This window comes from Aulonocara sp. 'chitande type north' Nkhata Bay, linkage group LG8, assembly GCF_057382095.1.
Source record: "Aulonocara sp. 'chitande type north' Nkhata Bay isolate Kocher_YH1m ecotype deep benthic linkage group LG8, A_spYH_male_GT1.1, whole genome shotgun sequence".
Lineage (NCBI taxonomy): Eukaryota > Metazoa > Chordata > Actinopteri > Cichliformes > Cichlidae > Aulonocara > Aulonocara sp. 'chitande type north' Nkhata Bay.
In genome coordinates this window covers 20,302,403-20,325,441 of record NC_141351.1, presented here as the reverse complement: position 1 = coordinate 20,325,441, position 23,039 = coordinate 20,302,403, and the positions used below count along the sequence as shown (strand labels likewise).

General features: G+C 39.5%; 1 protein-coding gene across 1 annotated transcript in view; it reads left to right on the top strand.

Annotated features, from left to right (window-relative positions):
* Positions 1-11,706: 11,706 nt before the first annotated feature.
* cox10 (cytochrome c oxidase assembly factor heme A:farnesyltransferase COX10) overlaps positions 11,707-23,039 on the top strand; it is a 33,709-nt gene continuing 22,376 nt past the window's right edge. Inside the window, exons 1-4 of the mRNA XM_086304184.1 lie at positions 11,707-11,826; positions 13,068-13,210; positions 13,396-13,792; positions 14,703-14,827. Coding sequence (XP_086160310.1) covers positions 11,796-11,826; positions 13,068-13,210; positions 13,396-13,792; positions 14,703-14,827 — 696 coding nt within the window. The 5' untranslated portion in view covers positions 11,707-11,795. The remainder of the gene's footprint in view (positions 11,827-13,067; positions 13,211-13,395; positions 13,793-14,702; positions 14,828-23,039) is intronic.

Here is a 23,039-nt window from a genome sequence, read left to right as displayed (position 1 = left end):
CTGTTGTTTCTACTTTAAACATAACCATCAACTAAAATCTTCATTTCCTTGTCCAGACCTCTGTAGTCCTCCCTTTTGAAAGTGATACAAACCACTGGCAGAGATTCATCCAGCACCTAATGACGGGCGAGTCCATAACAAGCTGGAATTCCAGCTGCAGTATTGCCCAATTAAACAGGCTAAACTGATCCAGTAATACCCATTTACAAACAAGCTTGCCCTTGGTTGAACCTTGTCTTTTTCATTTCTCTCCATCCAAAAACCCTGTAGAAACTGTATGTATTTACTTATTTTAATTTTGCATCTGTGAAGATGCCGCATGTAATCACACCCTGCTTTGTTCTCCAGCCTGAGGTGTGACCTTGGGATGTTTTTTCTTTTCTTTTACACTTGAAATTCTTCCAATAAATAGTTTTGGTTATGGAAATACTCTTAGATGAGTGTAGCAATGAGAACCACTTAGTGAGTAAATGTTTATACAGTAAAACTGTTGAAAAATAAAGTATGGTTTTGGACTTCGATATGACTAGCTACAAATAGCACAAAAGTTTTTTATTAGGTATACAAATGTTCCAGAGATAATGCAAGATAATAAAAGCATCATCTTGTCTTTCCAATTTCAGAGAAAAACATGACCCATGGGAAAAGGAAATCAATGTGTTCCCATACATCTGTGGCTGAGAAACAGCGATGGTCTGCGTGTGATTAGCAACACTTGTCACCGAGGGAATGACTGACATTACTCTCGCTTAGCAGCAAGGTCAAAACAAATCTTAACAAAATATGAATGATTGTGGCTTGTGCGTCCCATCACTGATGACTTGTTTACAGGCCAGTAAAGGTCCCATAAGGGCATAATGTCCCGCATGGCCTGCAGTTGGAGGGAGAATAAATACACACGTTCTCTCATCTTAATATCTGGACATGGATAAATCTAATTTATCGTGTTAAATGGCCATGGTGGATTCAGGATTTTATCAGCAAATTTAATTTTGTGGAAGGTTTTAGATTAGAATTAAAATCAATAGGCAATATCAGGCATGAAGCAAGTTAGTTAGATTGGCTTATGTAAATGCTTCAGTGGATTCACATCATTTTGCAGTTATTTGGGAGGTTGTTGGGAGATTTAACAGTGCATGCAGTAGATTCATGTCTCCAGTTCCAGACAGTACAAGCGTGACATTGGGTTCGTCTTTGCATACTTATCAGCAGCTCATCATTCTTCTTGTTTTAAGGGGGAAGATTATGACAAATGTTTGAACGCTCGTCTTTTCTCAGATTTAAAGGATACAGACTGTAAAACAGCAACGTCACATGGAGAAGTATAAATCACAGCTCCATTTTTATTCATTAACATAGGAGCGGCATACCTGGATATGTGCGTGTATTCTGAACCGACTGGCAATTCTTTAAGTTTTTATAACCAGGAGAAAGCCGAGATTATCAAAAGTGTCTGTATTGTGCTAAAAATGTATGGAAATGAAGTGCCACTGGAGGCATTCGAATAAAAACACACACAAAAAGATTGCTTCTCAACCTGGCTACCACATCGAGCACACACATGGTTTTCATTGAGGGGTCAAAACATGTTTTCCATTTTAGTTTAAATCAAATTAGTCCGACAGTATTTATAGGCCCTTCAAAGTGTGCGTACACCTGAATCTGGATAACAGACATTTTTAACTGCGCACAGACATAAAATGGAGCATGCAATGACTTTCCTGGGCACATTACATAAGAAAAATACAGCTTACATGAATGTGTGCTGTCTACGTCACCTCTTGTGATTTGTCGGGTTACAGAATTCTGGATAAAGCTGAAAACCATTTGGATTCACAGCCGTTCTTTTCTTTTCCTTACATAACACACAACTCGTTTTCTGGGCATTGTTTTTTCAGGAATGCTGATGGTTTAACATTTATTTACAGCACAGCAGACCTATCGCAACAGCTCTCAAGTCCTATAAAGTTTCCTGGGATTCCTGAGTACGGAATGTCCATCTAATCCTCTTGTCTTCCTTCCGCCCAAGTAACTATATAATGACTATTCCACCTGGCACAAATGGTCTAAAAAGGAGCAGAATCAAGTTGGGAATGAAAAAATAAATCAGTGTGATTCGTTATGCCGATGCTGATACAGAATCTAAAGGTATTAAGCAATTTCATATGGATTTCTCTTAAATCTACATCTGCGACTGGTGACTGTCAGATGGGGGAGATTTAGGAAGGAAGGAGTAAAAACAAAACAGAGCGTCTAAAGTGTTTGACTGACACTGTGACACATACATGCACATCATTTTTTTCCGCCCATTTGTTTTTAAGTAGCAGAGCAAGCGTTTGGCATAAGGAAGCACTTGATTCAGGCAGGGTGATTCAAGTCAAGACACCGGATGGGAAGGGGACATAAAAGAGACCCTTCATGAATCCAACTGGCCCTCAGATCAAGTTTCAAACAACCATCCCCGTCTTTCTACACACTCAAACACACACACACACACCCTTGTGAATACACACATTTCCCTTTAAGATGCACAGTCAAACAGGCTCACACAAAATATACTCCACTGGACACCATGTGTAAAATGTCTTTAGGCTGGAGACATGTACCTCTTAATATCAGGCGATTGTAAACACTCTTTAAAAGTCTGTAAATTAGATGAACCCACTGAGCTTTCGAAAGAACAGGAAGTTAAGGAGAGAGACGACTATAGTGTTAAAGCTTGACAGTATAAAAACATTAGCTGTTCTGGGAATGTGTTGTTTGCAAATCCAAAAACTGCATACTTATAGTCCAGGGACACTACTCAAGCTTGGTGCTCACTTACTTGAGTGGTCTATTGACAATGTGTCTGTTTTTGGTGGCTAGAACATTCCTCTCTCTCTCTCTCTCCGTATCGGCATCTGACACCACAGCAGTAGCTAATATCTCCAGTTTTCTTCCGATTGCACATTTACAGTAGAAAATTGATGCACAGACTAAATGAATCTCATGTCAAGACATACGAGTTCGAATCCTTTCTGTGATTGCTATTTTGAGGCTTCCATTTTGCTTTCATCTCCATCCAAACTGGTTTGGATTAAAAAACAAGCATTCAACTTACAGAATCTCCCTAAGGGTCAAGAACCAGACATGGTTGAGTGGAAGAAATGTCTGGCTAGGGTCTGTCAGTTCTGTGCAATTGTAAAATGGCTTTCTGTCTGCTATTGCACTCTGTTGTAAAGGTAGTCCACTGTAATCTGGGCTCTGGTGGGCAGGCTGTGGTGCTCCTCTGCCATTTATTTCAACAGCAGATGACAAATTAGGCCAAGTGGGGGAGAGAGGGCATAACACTGAAGCTGATTTCAGCCACCTGTATTCCAAAGTGCCGTGCAAGTTTTCCCCCAATGGTACACAGAGAACAGATAATTCCCTCTATGCAAATCTTTTTGGGTGAAAAGAAATTATTGATCATCGATCAGAGAAATGTGGCACCGTGTAGGAAATACAGAGGAGGGGCGAGGAGGCTAGGGCAGGTTGAAATGAGAAAGGCGAAATGAATTATGCAAGTCTCTCGCACATCCACCTTTTCCTCATTATGTGGCGCCATCTGAGTGGTAATTAAATTCATGCACTGATAGGATTCCCTCGTTTTCTGCCACCATGCTTTTCTTATGCACTTTGTCATTGTGGCACTTTCCGAAAAAGGGAGGGGGAGTCATGTTGGAGGGTATGTTAGTAATGAAAGCAGCTATGGAAAGAGAATCGCCCTTCTATTGTTGTTCAAATTACTTACAAATAATAGTAATAGAATATTGCAGTGGACCGTAATCCCGATTGGAATCTAATACAAGAGCTCTAACGCTATGTTTGCAGTGCAGGCAGATCACAAGACATCTTAACCGAGGCTTCAGTTCAACACATTAGAGAGTTATAATTAGGATTTAATTGGGTAATTTTAATAATATTGCATTTTATTACGATGACTGCAATTAAGAGTATAATCCAATCCAATCAAATGCTATATTCATGTAAGGATAATGTTAGGGGTTGGGTGAGTGACATTTAGACCACCACCAGAGTAGCTGAGAGGGAAAGTGTAATGTGTGAAACAACTTTGTCCCCACAAGATAAGAAAGGCATCCAGGGATGTTCAGTATTTCTCTGCCTTACAAAACCACTTAGACCACAGCTGCCAAGACTCTGTCATACACCCAGCCATGCACGCTGACCTGCAGAAAGGAAGGTCCTTCTTTGGCCTTGAGGCCATCACACAGTGTGTGTAAAACTAGCTCGTCTCCACTGAGAAAAGAACATTTTCTCGGAGAATAAGAGTGGGTGATAGTCATTACAGAAAGTGTATGAAAAAGACAAACGAAAGGTTAAACACTGAAAGTTTAAGCCATTTTATGGCAGAGAGATTGTGATAAAGCCACTTTACATGATCTGAAAAGAGAGAGAAAGAGAAAATGAAGAGACGAGCATGACCGTTTTGAACAATTCAGAAGGAATATGCTGAATGATACAGTGGTGTGAAGAAGTATTTGTCCCCTTCTTACTTCTCGTGATTTTTGCATGTCACACTTTCATGTTTCAGATCATCAAATAAATGTTAATATTAGATAAATATAACCAAGTAAATACAAAATGCAATTTTCAAATAATGATTTCATTTATGAAGGGAAAAAATATCCAAACTTAGCTGCCCTAGGTGAAAAAGTAAATAGTTGTAATGTGATGGACTTTGGCTGCTTGATTGCTTAAGAACTTGGATGATTTGCCGCAAATGATGGTACAGCAAATGTCCGGCCATCAGTTTGTGCCCAGAAGCTAAAGTGCTTGTGGGTTATGCAGGAGGACAAAATACACCAACAAGTCCATCTTTCAATTGGCTCAATGTCCAGACTTAAATCAGATTGAGATGCTTTGAGATGACCTTAACCAGACGATTCATGCTTAAAAACCCTTTAATGAGGCTGAATTAATAATAATAATAATAATAATAATAATAATAATAATAATAATACATTTTATTTATAAAGCGCCTTTCAAGACACCCAAGGACACTTAACAATAGAACGAAACACATAATAGAACAATGACAAAATGAAGAACAATAAAACAAAAGCACAAGATAAAATTAACAAACAGTGGGTTCACAGTGAACATGCAGATTTGAACAGATAGATTTTGAGTTGAGATTTAAACTAGGGGAGAGAACCAATGTTTCTTATATCTGGGTGTAGAGAGTGAGCAGCTAAAAGCTCTGCTTCCCGTGGTGGTGAGGCGGAAAGAAGGCACAGCAAGCTGGATAGAAGAAGAGGATTGAAGTGAGCGGGCAGAAAAGATAGTGCTTAACAGGTCAGAAAGGTAAGGAGGTGCAAGCTTATGAATGGCCTTGAAGGTGAGCAGAAGAAGTCGGTATATTATCCGGAATTTCAATGGGAACCAGTGAAGTTCCTGAAGAACAGGGTTGATATGCTGGTAGGAGGGGATTCTGGTAGTTTTGAACCAGTTGAAGCTTATGGAGGGATTTTTGGGGGAGACAGTGCAAGACAGAATTACAATAGTCAAGGTGGGAGGTAACGAGACTGTGGACAAGAATGGATGTAGACTGGGCAGAAAGAGAAGGAGGTAATCTGTTAATGTTGCGTAAATGGAAATAGGCAGAACGGATGAGATTATTGATGTGAGATTTAAAGGATAGTGAACTGTCTAGGATGACACCAAGGCTCAAGGGAAAACTGTGGAGTTATCAATAGTGAGTGAGAAATGATTTGTCTTCATTAGGTTGGATTTACTGCCAATAAGGAGGATTTCAGTTTTATCCTCATTGAGCTTTGGAAAATTAGAGATGAACCAAGATTTTAATTCAGATAGGCATTCTGTAAGGGAAGAATGTGGGAGGGAGAATGACAACAATTTTGCACAAGAAAGCAGCCCAAAATTCCTCCACAGTGATTTGAAAGACCCATTGCAAACTATCACAAACACTTGATTCCAGTTCTTACTTGCAAGGCTCGCACAACCAGTTATTAGGTTTAGTTAACTTTTTCCACATAGAGCCAGATAGGTTTGGATAGCTTTGTTCCTTTAATAAATGAAATCATCTAAAAACTACATTTTGCATTGGCTTGGGTTATCATTGTTAAATGCTAAATTTAGTTTGATGAAACATTTAAGTGACAGATATGCAAAAAAATGAAAGGGAAAGAAGAGGGGAACAAATACTTTTTCACAGTCCTGAATATATAAAATATGCTTTAGGTATATTTTTATGGTATTCCTTGTTTTTAATAATTATACTTCAGAAATGGATTCAAGTCTAGGACTAAGATTCAAATCTTCATCTGATGTTAAAAAGTAGCATTTAAAACCCTGCATTATATCAGCAGGGAGGAAGAGACAGTCCATTTTGCAAATTGACTCCTTCAGGTGACGGTGGTCTTGAAATATCCTCGCTTCCCCCATATACTCCTCTGCTGGGAGATACACACAAAGCAGGAAACTGATCCCGCAAAGACGGGCATGGATTTATGATGCGAAGGCAAGTGCGACTGAACAAGGCCTATTCCCGTCTGGGCTGGGAGCCGCTACTGCCCGGAGATTTACGACAAGGATGACACGGCTGATTACTCTTGGTTACTGAAGAGAATTGGACATGGACCAGCTACAGGGGTGTTTAGTATGTTTGTGTTTTTTAAAAGGGCAAGGGGAACCACAGATTTGTTTGCAGTCCTTATCAGACTTGATCTTCAGCAAATCACCATGACCTTCATCTGTTCCCAGGGACGAACATTAGGAAAGATAGCTTGTTGTGGTGAATGAATGAATGAAAAGTATTAGTGGGGGAAAAAGGAAAAGGGAAATGGAGGAATAAATAAATAACACACCAGGACTAATGGAAAAAACACACTGAGTGTTGCGCATGTTGTCTGTGGTTGTGAAGAAATGTGGAGGCTCTGCTGTGACCCCATAAACCGCATACACTGTAGGCCTTTTTTTCCCCTCTTGACAAATTTGTGGGCTCTGCATTACACTGTGGCCAAATCATGGACTTTGAGAGTTCAGCCAAACCAAATAACTGCTGCACATTGACTAGGGAGATGACCCATTTGACCCTGTCTGGAGTGTGCTTATGAACTGTGGTCCCAGACATGATGAACCGCTAAACTACCAAGCATCAAGTAGTTGGATGCTCCGTTACTGGGCTTTTAACTTTTCAAGCACTGCTATTCCTAAATAATTAGGTGAAAAAACAAAGTTCTTTGGTCAACACCTGGTTAACAATTCAGCCCAAGTTCAATAGAAGATAGCAAGGAAGAAAAAGTAAAGCCACAGACATCCCCATCTGTTTTGATTGAAATCAAATGTAAATATACAATAAGATTTAGTTTATTGTTGGGGAAGGAATGTGTGCATGTCAGGAAAGACAAAGGACAGACACATACATTGCTTGACATGAGCTTGGAAAAAGCGTGGTTTTCTCACAAACCACTTGCCCCTCCCTAAGCCTACTTTTAGGCCTTTGGGAGACATAGAGTCCATTCCATGGGTCTCATTCCTCTTAGCTGTTTGGATGAGATTTTGGGTGAACGGGGTTGCGCTGTGTGATTGATGAGCCATGGCCAATTAGAAGCTTAACTGTGGAGGCCCACAAAGACACCCGCGATTTCAAACGTAAACACTGGTGGCCATAGGGCTTGAGAATACCTGTTGTTGATGGAAAGAGGGCAGGCATCCGGGAGGCAGCTGAGGATGAATACCGGTTCATCTGAAGAGGTTTTGGATGCTTCACCAACTCAGACCGAGTCACCGTGTATTTTAAAATGGAACAAGTGTCTGTCCCAAAGGGAAATTCCATGGCTGATGTCAGTATTCCAGCATGGTGCCATCCCACTGGGGGTAGGGCAATGAATGGCTGGTACGTCTTACACTGTGTGGTTGACGAGCAACTGGGCGCCAGCCAGGAGCTTGTTAGACCAACTATGACAACAAAATGTTGCCCTTGAAAATCAATTATAAACACAAAAGCGTCTCTGCATCTGTTTCTGCTTGGAGTTATGTAGCACTGTCTGCCTTTTTCATTTTTTTTAGAAGGTCTGACTCCACAGTCATTCAGATGGCTATTCCTGTGGGATTAGTGATGGCACTAAAACCTCTGGGACAGTGCTTATAAATCCAAGCAGATGAACTGAGCTGATGACAGGTCTGTGAGACGTCTGTTATTGGACTAGGCCATTTATTGAGGCTTGGAAGGAGAGTGTTTCATTATATGTGGTCAGTTCGTGCGCCAGTGTGAAACATGTTCAACCAGGGCCACTTTTTTTTTCCCAGCAGGCCTATTTGTAAGGAGCAACTGGCCCTTTGTTAGTAATGTCTATTAATTTTCTTTTTTCCAATTAATCTGTCAATTTTCATGTTTGTGAGTATTGAAAGCATATCCTGTGTTCTTTACCCTTACAGTAGTCCAACCACCATAGCATTTTTAATGTTTCTGGTTGCTGATGATCAGACACCAGCCAAACAAAGTTAATAGATGACTCCAAATTGTTTTCCTTCCATGTACGTGGAATTGTACTCTATCCCTGGCTTAAAAGGTCAGAGCCTAAAAGCTGTAATTGCAGCTGATTCAATCAGGAATTATAGTCTGCATAGCATTGCAGGACTAAACCCCGTTGCAGTGGGTGTAGTACTTTCTTTGAAGCCTAATGTTCTCTGGCTGACATCAGCCTGCTCTCTGACAAACTATGTCACTCTGACAATGCAAGCCTTGACTCCTTTTGTTTTCTTGTTTCTCCCTGGAGGAGATGTTTACAGCCACTTCATTCTTTTTTTTCAAAAAGCAGTGAAAGCATCATGACAAAAGCCCTCATACTGAGACCACCATCAGGGCTAGAATAACAGTAGAAAATCCTTTGAAAGTCCCCAGTAGGTTGAAAAAACCCTTAGAAACCTATTGTTTCAGAACTATTCTACTCCACTTTGCCCATCTGTTCTTAAGATCCTGTCTTTTGGTCTGCCTTATGGACAGAAGGAGTTAAAAGCATGATTAGCTTTGTCTTTACCCACTGGAGTGCACCGTGCAATTATCTAAACAAGTGAAGCTTCCTGCCTTTCTGCCTTTAAGAGAACAACATCCAAAGTTTTATAAAACCTTATCAGTCTTGTTTTTCAGTATCTTAACACAAAGCCTGTATTTACCTTTAAGAAATGCCAAATTTAGCTGCCAGACTAATGATTAGGCAGAAGGCTATGCGAGCTGGCTCCTTGGCAGTTACTCCCCTGTATCTGTGAGTTTGTACTCACTGATAGATCTTTAATATTCTCAGGTGCAATGAAAAATATTATTCAGTTCCAGTCCAGAAGAGCAGTTTGTCTTGCTTGCCTATTTGTTAATATTAGTCCCTTATATTCTATTAATAACGCTATTCACTGGTGGCATCTGTGACATTGCTGCTCCAAAGATTGAATTTGGATGCAGTGCCCTGCTTTGCCATAAACTCGGTAGCTCTATACCTAAAGCATCTGTGTTCTTATAAAGCGGGCATGGAAAACTAGAGTTGTATAACTGTACCTAGATGTAAATTATAGGCCATAATATCAAGCAATAACCTCGTCTTCACCCCTCACAACGAAACCAAATGTAAAGCTGTAGGATGGGTCATTGTGGAGGGAAATATTGAAGAACAGAACATAACGGTTATATCCTGTAATAAAGGTGCTCTCATGCTGGTACGTGAATGGCCTTGTGTATTATTGGCATTTATCAGCCATTGCATCTTGATGGTGCATGAAGATTACACTGTATAATCTTAGGAGGGAAAGAGGAGTTGGCCGTACAGTGAAATGATTGGGATGAATCAGGAGAATTGGATGCTTAGCTTGGATTGCAGTACGATTTCAGTCCTTCAACAATATAACAACTGCAAAGAATACTCGCATCAAGGCCATTCATAACAGAAAACATGCTTGTCAGATGAGTCGATGTACTCCAGATAATGACCTGGTCTTGTATAGTTCACAACTGCTTATAGTGCAAAACTGTTAAGCAACAATGAATGTTTTTTCTTTACATTGAATATGAGCTCTACAATCCACTGACCAATCGGTGTCCTCCTCTGTGATTAAAACTGTTTTATTAAAAAGTATTGACTAAAGCCAATCTGAAAAATAAGGGCAGTGAAGAGTGCATCTGGCAATTTTTAAAGTTTTTTAAAGCTTTTTTGTTCAGTTTTCTGTCATGATGATTCCACTTAGATCTGGGTACTTGGGAGGCCTATCCATGAGTGATAGTATTCCCCAGTGTGTTTCCAGATATGGTTTTACTGCATTGGCAGTGAGTTTGGAATCAATATCATGCTGACAAAAAAGAAGTAATTGCCAGTCAGACACTTGCCACATGGTGTTGTTCATCGGGATTCAAAATCTGATGGTACCTCAAGTTTCAGATCTGGTTTCATTACTTTGTAAGACCTAGCATACCTCGGTCTATTCTTCCTATTTCAGTTTCCACAGCTCATTATGCTAAGTTTTTGGATAACATGCCTTTCTCTTTGTCACTTTATGTAGGATTAGGCAATGTAACAACTACAAATCTATTATCCACTAGTGAAATTGGGGTACATGATGCTCTGTGCTGAGTCTGCATAATAAAAAGAGGGTGTGTATGAATGCAAAAACTTCAATATGAAAAAACTCTATTACTGGTTTGCTTTGTGTACAGATTTATGGAGTGGCAGGGTGATTTTCTAGCGTCTGTAATGAATAAAGCTACTTTTTATGTGCTTGATGATTTGGTGGACTGCCTCTATGTGATTAAGAGACTGAAATAATGTGCATGTTTCTTATCTGATCTGTTTTTTCTAAATAGTTCTTTCTTTATACTTCTTTAATGACTGAGCCTTTGCAGGATTGATAACCAAAGGCTCCACCATAAAACATGGAGATTAGATTGAAACGTCTGATTATTCATTCTGAATTATTCTTAGACACTAAAAGAGGTCATCCAACTAATTAGGTTGCCTTAGTTGAGGGTAACATTGAAAAGAGTTGATAACATTTGCAAGCAGAATATTTTATTGATATTGATTACAAGGCACTGCATGCATGACATTATGTCTGGGAGCTGAGCCTGAGCCTGAAACCTTACTTGCTTAAGTAATGCAAGTGTCAGAGTGTCAGAATATCAATGGGATGTTTCGCTCTCTTTATTCATATATATATATATATATATATATATATATATATATATATATATATATATATATATATACGTATATATATATATATATATATATATATATATATACATATATATACGTATATATACGTATATATATACGTGTATATATATATACGTGTATATATATATATATATATATATATATATATATATATATATATATATATATATATATATATACGTATCGAATTTCCCAGAGGAACCCACCCGAGGGATTAATAAAGTTCTATCTTTTATTTATATATATATATATATATATATATATATATATATATATATATATATATATATATATATATATATATATATATATATATATATATTAGCCTGAGTTTAAAAATATGTTACAAGTAATATATGTTAAATATTATTTGTTATAATAACTGCACCAGTTTTAGGTGAGATTGTTGGTGTCTTAATACTAACCTCTTACGTGCCTGCGGTTCGTCCAATCTCACTTCCCTGTTTAACATCTCGTCCCCCGGAAGTACTTGTTTTTATCTAAGGAGGTCAAAATGGCGACTCGCTGCATGTGAAGGGGTCGTAACGGGAACCGGTTTTATGATTCGAGATAATGTATAAAACACCATGTAGCAGGCTGTCAGGTAACATGCAATAAAATTTGTATCTGGTTCAAAGGGACGTTATTTTCAGCGCAATTTTAATCTGCGGCGGCTTAAATCAGCTCTTGATGCTAAGGCATAAGCTAGCTCACTAGCTTAGCATTTAGCTAACTAGATGCAACTGAGCTGTAGGCAATAGGCTAGCATTGACCTTGTTTATAGAGGGTATGCACCCCAAGCAGAAGTCGGTCGCATCTACAAAGGGGAAAAAAGGCTATATAGCGACTGTGGCTATTATTGCACCTGCGGTGTCAAAATACCGAACGTTTACCCTTAAGAAGAGTCAATATTGGACATAACTTCGATGCTTCGCCAGTCGGTCTAAGGACACTGTCAACAGCAATTTAGGATAACGTTTTATCCACAGTAGGATTTGCTGTGTTCGAGCTATCGTATTTAATGAAAATAACAGTGAAAGTGTTACCACTAATGTGAAAGTAAGTTTGGTGGGTCGGATTAAGTTTTAGGAAGGCTAGTAGCATAACGAAATATATATCTCTGAGTTGTGGCATTGCATCAGTGGTATGAAAACCACGTCAAAGGCTGCTGATTGTGTTTTATTTTATCTGTCTGTCCATCCATTCATTTTATTTGGTCATTTCCCCCCCCCCCCTGTCCATAGAGTAAATGTGCTTTTTCCTCATGGTTTCTAGTATTTCTCACAGTATTTGTGGCAGTAGGGTGTGAGCACAAAAAGATGAACACCCATGCTTTTTAAAACAAATAGTAAAAAAATAAGTAGCAATTAAGCAGTTTCCCTGCTAATCTCCAAATCCTTTTTGAACTGCATGTAGCAACAAGGTTGTTTTCTGCTCTGCAGCCTTGGTTAAACATATAAACCAAGTCTCCACCTGCTGCAAATGCAATTTAGTGGTCTTAGAGCTTGCAGCAAACCTTCTGATCTTTACAGCCACCAGACAAGCGAATATGACCACACGTAGCTGAATGACAAAGATCACCACCGCACTGAGCAGGTTACCTTGCCAGAGAAAGACACATGACGTGGGATGAGCTAGCTGGTTAAATTTTCAAATAAGAGCAATGGGATTGTGCAGTAGTAAATTGACTGTGGTGTTCTCTTGGATGCTGAAATGAGCAGCAAAATGTATCTGGGCAACAAATGTAGGAAAAATTTTGATTAAAGCATGTTTTAGTTTTTAATGACCAAGAAAATCTAACCAAACTGTGACTTTTAATAATTTTATGTCTTGCGTTTCTTGTAGGTTTTGTTGGTGTAAGTGTGAAACAGAAACTAGCTCGAAATGTTCCTCGATGCAACCAGATTGCTCGCAGCCTTATTCAGTTGCACAGAAGAGATCCTTCAAACTGGCTGACGTATCAACATTTTAACTTCCTCAAACGTCAGGTATCATCTTGTCGTCTTCGAACGTATTGTATCTCGTAAAATCAGTTTATTAAACATTTTTGCTCATCGTTAATGCTGATTTATCCCAGTATTCTGAGGCTAGCAGAGTTTCTTCTTTTGCCTCTTTTTTGCCATTAGAAAATATTTACCCAATAAGTCTCCTTGCTTTTGTTTTTTCCCCCCAGTATGTTTCAAAGAACACGAGTGAGCTTCACCAGCGAGCCATCCCCAAACAAGCACCCGTCCTGACTATTGTGGATGAGAGAGATGACAGCGTTGAAAGACAAGTGGAGCGAGTACCAACCATCAATCCTGCAGCTACAGATGCTGGTCCACAGGCAGAGGATGCAACCCATAAGCCTCAAGATAAACTCTCCGTCTTGAAGCACACTGCAGAAAATGCAGCAGCGCAGAATGTTTCCGTTTCCCATATGACTGGAACTCCAGATGAGCCTCCACATGTCCAGGTTGAGACTGAAGAAGGAAAACAGGCACGTCTAGATAGACAGTGGAAGCAGCTGAAGGTTGATAGGGCTGACTTACCGGATATCTATGCAAGACTTTCAAAAATTAAACTAACAGGTAGAGTATTCAACACTTACTTATATAGTTTATTATTACAATATTAGTTGACTCAATATTCAGGCTGTTCTAAATACTTTAAAAAGCTTTTCCTACTGTTGGATTCATATTAGGGAGGAGGGATGTTTATGTTGTCATCTCAGGCACACAACTCTGGTTTTGAGCACAGCAAACTCACCTATCTGGTTTTGAGACCTTCTGTTTGATAGGGGCAGCCAATCGGGAGAAAGCTGAACTAAAATGGCTTGACTGGCTCCACCAAGGCCCAGTATAAGAAGATAAAGGGATTATTTACTGTGAATTGTGCAAAGCTAGACGTGATGATGAACTAAAGGAAATAACATGCAAACACTTACCCGACATGCAAACAGAATCACTGACATTGTGTAAAAATTGAGTAAGTAGAGAACACCAGTCAAATAAATAGAAAAATGTACAAGATTACTGTGGATGGGTTAAATGTGCACATAGACATGACTATGTTGTTGTGCTTAGTAATATAATAAACAGGGATTCGTGCCAGTCATTCAGTGAGTGAGTCAGTGGGACTGATCGTCTTCATGAGATTCACTATAATTCATTTCCCTCTGTATCGGAATGGGTTATAACAAGAAATCCGTCACTTTACATATTTAAGTGGAGCTTTGGAGCAATTGGAATTCAGTAGTTTTAATACAAGAACTTAAAGTCATTCTATTAGTTTTTAGATAAAGTGCATGGAAAGGGGCCTAAGCTGAAATCTAATGTGTTGCAGTTTGTCTTGTCCTACTATGTGCTTTTCCTTTGTTTACACTGAATCAACCTTCTAGGGATGTTAAATGTTTTACATATTATTTTGGAGAGATAATACTCTGAGAAACTATAATGGATTATGTTGTTTCTTTTCTTTTTATCACCTTCGTTATTTCAGCTCTGGTGGTTACAACTGCAGCTGCCGGCTTTGCAATGGCTCCGGTGCCCTTTGATCCAGTCATGTTTTTCGTGTCATCTTTGGGAACAGGCCTTGCCTCTTGTGCTGCCAATTCAATTAACCAGGTTTGTTTTCTTCTTTCAAACATATATATATATATATACACACCTTTGTACATATTAGCATGTGGTTTTTACACAAACTAAGAAATTCTAGTCATCATATATGCATTAAAATCATTTGAGCTTAAACAAACATTGTATCAGCTTTCATAGTTTGGCAGTGAATTTTAACCAACAACTCGTCAATAAATTGTCATTGAGTATGCAGTTTAACAAGCAGCAGTTACTCCTGTGTTAATCTCAGCTAAATTTCCTGCAAATACAGAAGTCCCAGAAAGCAAGAAATATTAAACACATGGGCTGTTTTAACTGCTTCAAGAATCGCAGTAAACATTGCAGATGTTTGTGGTCTTGAATCACTTTGATTTTTAGTACCAATTTCCTTTTGGAACAAAAGTGACCCGTCACAGAACTGGCCTGATATTTGTTGGCCTTGAAGTTGTGTTATATAGTTTTTTTGTAGACATATTATGACAACATGAACGTGCCTGTTGACCGAGACCCACATCCACAGTTTTCTTTTTAAGTTGTTTTAAGAGATGTTCCAAAAAACGCTAAACGGACCAGCACATCCCCTTATTTACCCAGCCTACATTCCTCTTTAGCTACGCATCTCAAAAATGCATTGAGCTAACTGTAATGCTATTATTAGTTCCACGCTGAAAGCTTTTTTGAAGGTTTAAACAAAGGGGAGCTAGTGTACTTAGACACTTAGAATGCCTAAAGTAGGGCCTTCTCTTGCTCTCTAATGTTGATGTTGTACATCGGAATTCTCTCTGACTTAATAATATTCACATAATGGGTGACCTCTTCTTCAGCCCTGGATTGAACTGTGGTTAGTGGTGTTCTTGGCCTATAATTTGACAAAGACCTTGATTACCCTGCAGGTTCATGGCCTTGAAACAGACTCCCCTACCCCCACCCTGGCTTCCTAGCAGTGTGATTCAGTCATGTGTTCACTGTTTTGCAACAGTGAAATGCCAGGAAGTCAATGAGTTTGTAATAACACTGATCATCTTGAACGTAAACTTGCATTGTGCCATTTAGGTGCAGATGTCTATGAATATGAATGTGCACATGTTTACACGGTTTTGTTGCTGGGACTAGGGCCTGAATAGAGTCAATCAGTCCATTGCTAGGGTTAAAATCATATTGTCTGTGAAACAGAACTGACTCCTCGGTACACCTCACACTAAGCAGGTGTGTAAATATCCTTGAGGTATTTGAAAAATGTCTCCCTCTTTCCACGCCAAATAGTTGAGCCCAGGCCTGCACTCCTAGACATTCATAGCGTTGAGTGATGCAAGAGGCGGCAGCCACTGTTCGTGCCACGCGAGTCCCTGTATTTGTTTGCCCTCCTTGACATCCGTCCTGTCAATCTTCATTTATTCCACTAACTCGGCCTGAGGTTAGGCTACAACTTGGCTTCATATTTCACTGAAACTGCGGTATTTCCCTTTAGTGCCTCGATCTACTTGCAAATTGAGTAAATGTGTGTTAAGACCTGAAAATACATAGAATTAAGGTTTCTATTGTAAAAAAAAAAAAAAAAAATGGAAAAGCAAAGAATAAAAATCACAATTTTGAGGAGCAGCCTAGTATTGTCATTTTTGAACCCTAGACCTGAGAAAATGCAGTTGGATCCACATCACGCCCCCAAAATCAGTCATTTACTTTTAATGAATGAGTCACTTTTTTCTCATTCTACGTTGACACCACAGGTGTATCTCTGGTTGGCTTAATGTTCAGGTAGGACCTCAAGGCACTTAGTCTTTTGCATTCAGAACTCCCTGAATTCTTTGTGGCACAGAATCAACAAGGTGCTGGAAACTTTTCCCAGAGATTTGGACGCCTGTTGACATGATAGCATCACACAGCTGCTGCAGATTTGTCAGCTGGGATGATTTGAGCTTTGTGACATGACATATCATACTGCTGGAAACTGCCATCAGAAGATAAAGGGAAGGACATGGTCACCAGCAATAGTCTGGCAGGCGATGGCATTTACACAATCCTCATTTGTGTGCCAAGAAAATATAAATATGCACTATACACTGCCAGTATGAACCACTGAATATTGTAGCAGAAAGGCTCATCAGATCAGGTGAAGTTTTTCCTTACTTCTGCTGAGCTTGTGGCAATTGTAGCTTCAGTTTTCTTTTTCTTATTGACTTACTGATTATTGACGTAGCACCCTTTGCGATATTCTCCTCCTGTAGCCTCTCCTCTTCTCCTTGCTGCTCTTATGCATATATTGCTTGTGACAGGGGTTATTTGAGTTACTGTTACTGTATCTGTGCACCAACAACTATACCACTTTCAAAGTCCCTCATCTCCTTCGTTCTGATGCTTAGCTTGAACTAAAGGCATTGGGTTGCTACCGTGGAATTGGCTGATTACATATTTACGTTAACAAGCAGATGAACAGGCCACTAATGAAGCTACCAGTTAGCGTACATTAAACATTCAGGCCTATTCATTATTCACACCATGAAAATGCTTTTCAAGTTCAGAGTTCATTCTGTTTTCAATCTCCTTTTGAGCTCCTTTGACTTTAAAGAACCTCTGACTTACTATTCATGTATATTCAAAGGTGGCTCAGGGACTTTGTCTGGTTAACTTCACACAAGAACCTGATGATCAAAAACAGTGGCATCACTGTAGTTGATCCCTCTGTCTTTGTGTGCCACTGCTTGAGTGAGATCGTTGATTTCCCTGCATAATGTTACAGTCCTTACTCCCATTACTACAGGTTTGCAGAGATGTAGAGGGTGTAGAGATGCATTCAAGGATGACAGGGAAAATTGTCAAGCACTATGTTCAGTGAGTGGAGCAAGAATACCCCTTGTAAGCTTGATGGCTGCACAGGTTCAGGTGGCTGCAGTCTTTTCTTCCTAGGATTCCCTACTGAGTGGCTTCTGACTGATAGATGAGAGGTATGTGGGGTGTATATCTCTGCATGGAAGGATAAAACGGTCTCAGAAGTGTCATGCATTCCAGGTAATTGCTTTTATTGTGGCTTTCAGCTGTTTCAGCATGACCTTGAATGTGCATTCCTTGTATTTACTTCCGCAACACATAGCAGGCAATCCCTTTTTGTCCTTTATTTTGAATGGAAAACACTGCTTCTGACTGCCTTATGATAAACTGATCTCCCAATAGAAAGCTGAATTCCTACCCATCAATCTAATTGGCCAGATAGTCAATTTCTATTAGTCTATTTTTCCTGCAGCATACCCTTACAAAAACACAAACTAATTGTTGATTTAAAATGATAACTCCTTAATTGTGAATTTGAAAGAGGCTGATATAAATGTCGTAACACATCTCCCAGTTCATTTTGCCTTATTAATGTGGGAAAAAGTGTCACATGGAAGAACGTATAGTATTTTAGGAATGCTTCACATGGTTTTTGAAGATAAATACACAATGTCGTGTAAGGAGATCCCGGTGGCAATATTACTCCTCTCTGTTTTCACAAATGGCCTTGAGTATTTAAGCCTGAAATCCATCAGTGTTTACTTTGAGCCCAAGACATCCCTTTTTGTGGCTAGATGCTGGGTATGTGAGCTGGATCCCCCACACAAGTTGGATTCATTCTCCTTCTTTATCCCTTGTTCTCTGTGGGCACATTTTGCATGTCATCATAGTCTTAACTGGAAGGAGTTTGCGATGAGCTTATTTTTTCAGACAAATTAACCACCTGTCTTTAAGGGAAGTTGACTTTGAAGTAGGTTGAAAGTCATGCAAGCGGAAACCTTAAAAGGTGATTTAAAAGAAGAAACACTGTCAGAAAAGCAAACCTGTTTAGTGTGGTTTGTGTTCGTTTTCCTCGGCTCGGCTGGTATAAAAAGTATGTGGCCTTCTACAGACAATCCAACAGTTGTTGTTTGTTTTGCTTTGTTTGGAGGAGAATGTAATTATATGCACAGAAGCAGCTGGGATGTTGTTTGTTATATAATTGCCAGCTGCACTGTCACTGCCGTCATACGTTACACCTCTTTCTAAGATGTAACCTCACCTGGCTGCAGCTGAGCTCAACACCTTGGTTATGCATTTGTTATTGATAATCCAGAAAATCAAGGAATGGAGAAGACAAACATCCCATCTTCTGATCTCCTGACTTTAAAAAAATTCTTTTCATCTTAAAAATACTGGGACTTCACTAATAGTGTGGTTAGCTGTGATCAAAGAACTTTTTTAATATACAAAAAGTAAATCAAACAAAAGCTTGACAGACAAATCAAAGCAGATAGAAACTCTTGTGAAGATCACTTCCGATGGATTCTGCCGCTCCGCCCTAATCCCTTAATGTTCAGCATCTGAAGAGGCACAGCAGTATGACCACAGAGTTGTTGAACCACCTTGAGGGAAGGAGGAAAGTGCCCCGAGGGAGAAAGAAATGCTTTGGCAGAGAGAGCTTGAGTTGAGCTATCAAAAGCAAGGCTGGGTTTTGTCCCACTTGGAAGTGCCCGTAGGGCAAACTGCAATGTTGTGGTTTCTTTTTAAGATGTTACTCTATTTAGGAAACTGACGGAAGGGTGTAAGCGCTGGAAGTCACGTAACAATGGCGTTTTGTCGTCTAGAGTTTCCTGCCACAGTCAAAAGGCTTAATGCTGTCATGTCTGTCATACAGTGTGGTCCGAGAGCAAAGGGATGTAATTATTTGACCTTCCAGTTAAAGTAGCTTAGATTTCCAATGAAGTCTGAAAATGAGGAATGCTTCACACAGACTATACTCTGTAAGGAATGACTACCTCAGAGGTTTGCAGCTTCCTCTTGAGCAGAGTGTCTGTGGTGTTTACACTGTAGCTCAGATTAGTTAAAATATGCTTATTGCCGGGGTCACGTAACTCCTGGACCCCACACCGAGAGCAGCAACTGCAGGTGTTCCAGCTGTCATCGGCTTCTAGTCTGGCCACTACTTCAGCTAATTGGATAATTGGGTCAGATGAGAGTTTGAGGCTAGAGCCTAAAATACCGAGGGGTGGTCTGAAGTCCCCGGCAGTGTAAATAATATAACCCGATATGGCCTTTTACTGTCAAATAATTACTGCTCAGCTATTTTGGCAGCATCGTCACTTTGTGTGTTTGTTTTGATGAAAATTCAAGCTGGCTTTCTCTGCGGCTGACTGGTGTCATTTCTGTCTTTGTTAAGAAGGCACAGAGTTTTCGTTTCTGCGCGTCTGCTCTGTGGTGAGCTGTCTGAGGCTGGCACGCACAAGCGAGCCCCCACAAGCCCCCTGCCCATGCACTCCACACACTTGAAGCTACATCCTTCTCTCATGTCCTGTGTAGGCATGCATTATTTACCCTCGCAGCATGCTTCCTTCTCGATGCATCTTGGCCAGCCCTTTTAGAGTAGATTGGTGCATGACTGAACACACGCACAGGCTGTGCAGAGAATCATGTGTTACCAGTGTATATAATACAGCTGTGTATGAATATGTGGTTAAATACGGTCTAAATCACTTTGAGTTGGTCAGAAAGGCTAAAAGAAAACTATATAAATTCCAGTCTATTTCCATTTCCGTGTAGCGGTGTGTTTGGTTTGCTTTTTCCTAAAAATTTTAAAATACAATACTGGTTAAAGGTTTTGAGCCACTTGAGTCATTTCTTTATATTTTCATTCCAAGGAGCCAGACTTTCTTGGCATTTGTCGTTGTTGTCTTTCTGAAGTTCTTCCAGAAATTTTCTTTGCTGCTCATTTTAGTCCATCCTTGTACCTGACCAATTTTAGAGGATAACACAGTCTGACCAGCATAAAATAGTATTTTTTTGCACAAACAAGGTGATTCCCAGGGCACTAGATGAACTGCCTTTGAAAGAAGAAATCCTGACAGGGGACCTGAGAGATGAATCTGTCCCGTCAGTTTGATCCGTTACACCAGAACTGGCTTGAAAATCAGTGGCAACTGATGAAACTTATGAAATGATTATTCCAAATTTGAGATTTTTGTTTCAAATTGTCATCTACATCTACAAAAGAGGTCTGTAGAGGCACAGTAGCCATCTGTAACACATAGTAGAGGCTCTGTCATGGTTTGCAGCTTCAATGCAGTGGTGTTGGAAATTTTGTCAAAATTGATGGAATTCTGAGTGCAGAAAAGTACAATCATTTTGATCCGCTGTGCAGTACCATCTGGAAAGTGTCTGCCTGACAACAGCTTCAGCATGGCAGTCTCACTGCCAGTGCAGTAAAAATTGAACCGGATATAAAAACACCATCAGTCGTGGATTGGCCTCCACCTATGCCAGACCTCTCATTATGGAATTAAAGGCAGCCATCATCCAAAGAAGAGCTTTGAATGTCCTTCAGGAAGTCTAAAGAACTGTTCCTGAAGGCTGCTTAAAGAAATTATGAGAGTTTAAACTGTTATATGTATTTCCACGCAAGTTTTCAGACGTTTTAAGAAATGGCTGCACCTATTTCCTGTTTTACTATCAAAATATAAAGAAATGGGTAATATGACAGTGGTGAGAGCTTATTCTGATCCTTTTCACGTTTCTAAATGTACCTTTTAATCAGCAGAATAACAGGAATTGATTCTAAATGATCTGTTTACACAATGAAGCGTCGTCATTTTAACCCTCCGTAACAAGCAGAAGCACATGCTTTTAACAATGAAAGAACTCCAACGCAGCCCTCTATTTCAAACGCGTTCTTACATGCAGTCTTATTCTGTAGCTAGCATCTGTGTTTTGTTTGAAGTGGCAGTCATCTTTTTAATCATGTTTATCAAAAGCTTTGGATGTCAGATTGGTATGCTGTCACCTGTAATGTGATCTGAATCAAACCAGGAATTTCCCTTGCTTTATACATATTAGGTCTTGCTTTGTGGTATATCTAATGTAATCCATAATGTAATCTGAGTTTTTGAACTACTCTGATTTAATATTTTCAAGCTGGTCCTGGTTAAAGTCCTGAAATTGCACTTAGTTAAATTCAGATAACCTCAGCATAAAAAAATGCATTTATTACAGTGTATTCACTCAGTGGGTAAGTTTAAAATGCTGGCTCCTAATCTATAATTACATCCATCTTGGAAGTATTTTGCAGAGCATGTAGCTCTTTTCTGTGCATAGTCCAGCTATTGTAGTGTTCAGAAAGCAGTCAGACAAATTACTGTAGTTATGTAAAATCAGTAGATTTGAGTCCCTAAATAAAAACTATCGGGCAGTTCTAAACTTTAGAACAAACTAAAGTTGTCCTCTTGTCCTTTATGTCCCAGTACATTCTTGCATTTTCTTTGAAAGGATCGCTGTAGCCAACATAACTGAATGCTAAGTCTGTGTGTCAGAAGGGTTGTAATACCAGGATTTCAGCTGATACATTGTCCAACTGCCTGCTGGGTATAATGATTGGGGAATTTTTTTAAATGTAATTTTAAGATATTTGCTAGACATGTTATCAGACTACTCTTGCCATGGGCTATACTTAAATATATAAAAATATCTCAAAATCACACAGTGAGCATTGCTCAAGCAAAGCATATAGTCTGCAGGTGGTCTTTTATTTTGAAAGTTGACCAGATTCTTTTTTTTTGTTTTATTGTGCTTCTGTGTCTGACTTCCTGTCTTCCTAATTTGCCCTGTGCAGCAAGATGTGACACGTATTTAAAAGAAGAAAAGAAAGGCAAAAGTCTCCTATTTTTAAGAAGACAGAATGTGTAGCTGCAAGTGGAATACTCCTAAAACACAGTGTAGCACGTCGGGTGAAATTGCAAGGATTGTTGTTCCATCCCTCCAGTTTCGAGGATTGGAAATAGAAAGCAGCCGAACCTGTTTTTTCCCAGGGTTACCCTCGGTTGTTAAACTGATTTCTGTCCATTTATTTTTGTTAATTACAAGAGGCCTAAACATTTATCCATATATGTAAACATGCAACTGTGGTTCAGTGGACTCCACTTGGTATAACCTTTATTAGTTTTGCTGTGTCGACACAGAAAAAGCATTGCTCTCCTGTCTGTGCCATGTAGCAGGTTTTATGATGGGTGGATAGACCAAAGGATCTTTCCTCTGTTGACAGTATGACTGAAACAGTGACACACTCAGCTGACGGTCATTAGATCTGCTTGATAGCTTTGGCAATACAGGTGAAGAGGAGCCTTAATCTCTCTCATCCTGTGATGAGTTGTCATCCTTTTCTGCATCAGTTCAGAATTGTGACTCTGTGTTTATATCGTCATCTGCTAAAAACAACAACGATAATAGT